Raw genomic sequence first — 6,000 nt, 5'->3', positions numbered from 1 at the left:
CCATATTTTCAGGTCTTTTGGATATATAACCAGTAGTGGATTGGTAAATCAAATGGCAGTTCTACTTTTTAAAGACATTTCTAAATTGTTTTCCATAGTGGTTGTATTGATCTATGTTCCCACCAACAGTATACAAGAGTTCTCCTTTCTCTACATCCTCATCAGCATTTGTGACTTTCTTTTTGATAATAGCTTTTCTAACAGGGGTGAGGTAACAGCTCATTATGCTTTTTATTTCCATTTCCTTGATGGCTAGTAATTTTTCTTGTAATTTTTGGCCATTTGTAGTTCTTCTTTTGAGAAATGTCTGTTCAGGTGCTTTGCACATTTCTTAACTTGACTGGTTGTTTTTTGTTAAGTTTTTTGAGTTACTGATATTCTGGATATTAGTCCTTTAGATAAGTAGCTTGCAGATATGTTCTCCCATCTTGTTGGATATCTCTTCACTCTATTGATTATCTCTTTTGCTGTCAGAACCTTCTGAGTTTGAAATAATCCCATTTGTCTAGTTTTGGTTTTGTTGCCTGCACCTTTGGGGTCTTATCCTAGACATCATTGCTTGCACCAGTATCTTCAAGTGTTTCCCTAGGTTTTATTCAAGTGATTCCATGTTGACATCAAATTTTTTACTTTGTCGTTGGAAGTTAAAAATCCTTGAGTAGTTTGTGTGATTCTGTTTTTTCTGCACCCAAATGAAATAATGATAGCATTCCAGGGTCTAACAATTAATAATGAATTAGACTGTGGGTAGAAGGAATTCTCATGGAAGCAGAGATCCAATGAGATAGGTGATCTTCTGTCAGGCCTTCCTGGCTCAGTCCTCAGCATTTCCTGTTCATTCCATGGGAGACCCTGTCTGCCCATGGGAACAAGGGAAAAAGGAAGAGTCTTTCTCAAACACTCCAGTGGTCTCTTTGGATATGCTCATGAGAATCTTCCAATAGATTGCGGGAATTAAAAAGTTTTCAGAACTACTGTCAGCTCCCTGAGTGTGAGCTGGCACTGTGGCTACAGGTGAAATGGTAATTGTGGTTCTGTGGGGAGATGAGGTCACAGAATGACATACCCTCTTCTCAGGCCCTGCCTTACTCCCTCGCATGCAGCCTTAGGTTGTTAAAAGTATCACACTGAGCTCACAGAAGGAGGAGTCTAGCATTTTTCTTTCAGTCTTAGAGACACAGTCTGCAAGGTAAGGAGGTATATCAGACGTTTGGGTAGGTGTGCATGTCTGGCAAATAAATTCTGTCAGAGTAGAAACTGTTGCATTGGCAAAACTACACATGAAGGATGAGTAATTTCTGAGACATGAGCTGAGCTTGTGGAGGGAGACTGGGAGTCTGGGACCCTAGATCAACACAAGACTGTTGCTAATGTAATTTAATGAAATTCTTATTGAAGGGATTCTTGGTGTTTGAGCTAAGTGTTATCTAAGTCTGAAGTTTTATGTGCTTCAATATTGTAATTTCCAAATTAATCTGTTGAATATGATATGCAAAATATCACAGAGATATTTCCAGGAGTAGCATAGTTATGTCTGTAAAAGATGTGTGCAAAGAATGATGAATGTGATGGAGCTAGCTGAATGATTTATTCTCAGCAGAAACAGTGTGACTCAATAGCAATTGCTGAAATACAGTTATTTTTCTGTAATTTAGGTGTGATATGCCTAATGGAGACAGTCAATGTCTCTACTGAAAATTACTATGGTCTGTTAATCATGGAGGAATATTCTGCTTTCTGAAAGTAGGGAAGATCTATCCTGAAATTAAGAAAATTTAACATCATAATAGAGGGTTTCAGATAGCAAACAATCAAGGACTTTACTTTTAAATTATACTTTAATTTTAAAGAAAAAATTAATTTTACATATAATCCCAGAAAAAAGAAGTTTTAAGGCTTACATGTTCCTCATTATATTTTCTCTGGTTAAAATATTTCAGTGTTACTCTCCAGCTCTCACTTTCTCTTTTCAATTGATTAAATGCACAAGGTTCCATGCCTCTAAATTACATTTTGCAGATTTTTGCTGCATTTAAATAGCTTTTCCAAATAAAATGTTAGTTCAAATTTCCATTAATTTCTCCAAAATAGTGAACATATAGTAACATAATCTGCAAAGATGATTAATTTATCTTCTACTCTAAAATACTTTGTAGGTTATTTATGTTTCTTGTGTCAGATCCTAGGGCACAAACTAATTGTGCACTTTAATATCTGTGATGGATGCTATTCTATTTTTTGTCTGGGCAAAATTGAAATGAATTTTTCTATTGCCTCCTAACATTTATCCACATTAAATAAATCAAGTTTGGTCACAAAAATTATTCAGTAAATATTCATTCATAACTTACATTGATATGAAGAATAGATACATACAGAAAAATAGGAAATTATCAAGCAAAATTTATAAAGAAAAATAAATTTGAAGTATGATCAGATCAGTATATACTTATGTGTATGTTCATGTGTATATACACACACAGACATGGAAGTCCTTCAAAGAGTTCATTAGAAGACAAAATTAAAAGATAAAAATGGAAAGCATAAGTTTTATTTCTCAACAGATGCCCAATCAAGTGCAAGACACTTTTCGTATAGCAATGCACTAAATATTAATGTCATTGCTATCAAGCTACTCAGACTGAAATCCTTATTCTACTGATATTCATATGAGTCATTTAATCTTCTTGTGGTTTAATTTTCCTAGATGCTGAAAAGAGGATGATATTAGATGAACTCAAAGAGTTGTGAATATTACATATTAGAGTAGGTAAATCAGCAACAATAAGGGCTGACACTATCGTAAGTGGTATCCTAATGAGCAACACATGAAACTTGGAAAATCTATTAACAACAAAATGTATTTTAGCTATTAATACTCGGGGCAGGAATGCTAAGTGTCCACTTTATTTTCTATGCAAATATATTCCACAATTCATGTTTCCATGCAGAATCCTGTGCTTAAGAATTTGAATACTGCATCCTGGAAAATGGCAGAATGACCTCTGTGGATTTAAAAGTAGGAATGTTCTTTCTATTCCAGATGGTTATTGGAATACTGGGGAATTTCTCACTTCTGTGTCATTATATGTCCCTTTATTTCAACGGATGCAGGCTGAGACCCATGGATTTGATTCTCAGGCACCTGACTGTAGCCAACTCCTTGGTCATTCTCTCCAGAGGAATCCCAGCGACCATGGCAGCTATTGGCTTAAAACATTTCACCAGTAGTTATGGGTGCAAAGTTCTTTTATATGTTCACAGAGTAGCCAGGGGTGTGTCCATTGCTACCACCTACCTCTCGAGTGTCTTCCAGGTTATCATAATCAACCCTAGGAACTCCAGGTGGGCCATGATTAAAACAAAAGCCACAAGGTACACTGGATCCTCTAATATCCTATGCTGGGTCTTCCACATGCTGGTGAATATCACTTTTCCTATTTATATGACTGACAAACAGACCAGTGAAAACATCACACAGAACAAATATTCAGCATATTGTCGTGCTCCACTTCATGACAACGTCATAGGCTCAGTATATGCAGCACTGACATCTTCCCATGATATTTTGTGTTTGGGACTTATGACCTGGGCCAGCGGCTCCATGGTTTTCATCCTGTACAGGCACAAGCAGCAGGTCCAACACATACATGGGATCCATTTCTCCCCTAGATCCTCCCCTGAGGCCAGAGCCACCCAAAGCATCCTTGTCTTGGTGAGTACCTTTGTATTATTTTACGCCCTTTCTTCTATCAGTTATGTTTACTTAGCTGTTTTTGGTTATTCCAATGGGTGGCTGGTGAACATCGCTGCACTAATCACTGCAGGTTTTCCAACGATTAGCCCCTTTGTTCTCATGTGTCGTGAGCCCGGCTCATCCAGGCTCTGCTTTGCCTGCCGTGGAAGAAACATGTAAGTTCCTCATTTCATCAGAAAAATACAAGTTGTCTATCTTGCATCATGTTCAGCTATTGATGACTCAGATAAGTAAATTTCATTTCAGAGTGAGTGATGAACAAGACAAACTGAGACTGGCTCAATATAAAATAGCAAATGATCCTAGCCATAGTCAATGAAATTTGATGCAATTAAAATGTAAGGACGTATACAGTCATATTTGTATGACTTACATCCTGAAGTACTATAAGGATACTGGAAATATCTTTGAATGTGCAACTTTAAATCTAAGATGTTAAAATTTCCTAAGATGAACCTGAACCTGGAATTGAAAGGACAGCTGCATAACAAGGGTTTAGCTTCATCAAGCATGGAGCAGTAGATGAGTCTCAACTTGGAGCCAAAATCATGATCCTGTTTTGATCATGAGAAATTTTGTTGATTTTAAGATACCAGAAGAGCAAAATGGGCAACTTCAAAAGTAAAAAAGATTTTTAACTCAAACTTACAAAATAGATTAAAAATTGTTTTTGAAATTTTTCAAAAATATTTCAAAAATTGGAACAGAGAGTTCAAAAATATCTCTCACTTGGTATCTATAACGTTAACATCATGTCATGGCACAAGTGTCAAGACTAGAGAGCCAATATTTGTACACTATTATTCAAAAACTCCAGATTTTATTTACAATTTGCCTGTTTTAATAGTTTTTTCTCTATCAGGATCCAGGGCAAAATACCACATTGCATTTAGTCATCTTGTCTCCCCAATATGTACTGTACTGTGTTTTTGCTGTTTTTTCATGACCTTGATAGGTTTGAGGAGTCCTAGTTTAGTACTTATTAGAATGTTGCTAAAATTGAATTTGGTGCTTTTCTCATGGGTATAATGGTTTTATGGGTTTTGGGGAATAATGTCACATTTTCTGACAACATATATCATCAAAAGTTTTGTGCAATCAGTATGAGTTATCTATCATGGTGATAATCTTGATCAGTTAAGGCAGCCTTTTTCAGGTTTAGCCACTGTGAAGTTACTGTTTTCCCTCTTACACTTATTCTTGGAAGGGATTTTCCTGTGTGTGTGTGTGTGTGTGTGTGTGTGTGTGTGTGTGTATGTGTGTAGGGGAGCATCTGAATTAAGCTGTACTTACCATAGGGCTAGGTATTCACATATATTATTTGCTATTCTTCTATAGGGTGGACTGGTCTTTCTTCCCCTCATTTATTTGTCTATTCAATTATGTATTCATATCAGCATAAATTCATTTATAGTTACTCTGTACTTTGTGTTATAATTCAACATTATACAATCTGTTTTGTTACTTAAATTGTTACAGCTTTGGTCAGTGTGAGTTTTGGTATAATAAAAATACGTATCTGGTCTTTGTTTCTGGTTTCTGTCAAAAAGCCTCAAAACCCACTGGAATTGCCTAAATGATAATAACTTTTTATACCAATGAGACACCCCATGGCACTAGCAGTGAGCGTTCCTTATATAGCTGTAGGATGGAAGCTGGTCAACAGAAAGACTCACGGTATAATTAGAGGGTTGGAACATTCGGACTCCAAAAACTCTGGGGAAGGCAGGGAGGTTGGAGGTTACTTTAAATCACTCAGTCATTGATTCAATCAGTAATTCCTTGGTACTAGAACTCGCTAGGACCTTTCCAGACCTTGCCTTATGTACTTCTTGATCTGGCTGCTTCTTGATATCATATGTAATGAAATGGTGATCATTAGTATAGCACTTTCCTGAGTTCAATGTGCCGTTCTAGCGAATTACTGAAGCACAGGGGGCTGTGGAAGCCCTGAATGTATAGTTGGCCTGGTAGGAGTGAGATTGCCCTGGGGATGCCTAAAACTTGCAACTGGCATCTGAAGTGAAGGGGTTTGCCCTGAACTTGTGCAGTCAATGTTGGTACCACGTAGTGTAAGACTTGTTATACGTGCTATAATGCCATATGGTCCACATAGATCTTTTCTTGGTGAAATTTTTATGTGTAAACAGTTAAGATATTCTGAAAAGCATATACTTTGTAGATTAAATTTACTCTTTTTTTAAAGATTTATTTTATTTATTTGAAAGACAGAGTTACAGAGA

The 6,000-nt window shown here is 36.5% G+C and overlaps 1 protein-coding gene across 1 annotated transcript; it reads left to right on the top strand.

Annotated features, from left to right (window-relative positions):
- Nucleotides 1-2,998: 2,998 nt before the first annotated feature.
- ORYCUNV1R1609 (vomeronasal 1 receptor oryCunV1R1609) lies at nt 2,999-3,916 on the top strand. Its single transcript, NM_001167296.1, has one exon. It carries the CDS (start codon nt 2,999-3,001, stop codon nt 3,914-3,916), a length of 918 nt encoding a protein of 305 aa, NP_001160768.1.
- The last annotated feature ends 2,084 nt before the right edge of the window (nt 3,917-6,000 follow it).

The sequence above is a fragment of the Oryctolagus cuniculus genome, chromosome 18 (assembly GCF_051225735.1).
Source record: "Oryctolagus cuniculus isolate XC-2025 breed Fujian yellow rabbit chromosome 18, ASM5122573v1, whole genome shotgun sequence".
NCBI classification, from domain to species: Eukaryota; Metazoa; Chordata; class Mammalia; order Lagomorpha; family Leporidae; genus Oryctolagus; species Oryctolagus cuniculus.
Note: the sequence above shows the minus strand (reverse complement) of the source record. Positions and strands in the feature narration are given on the sequence as shown.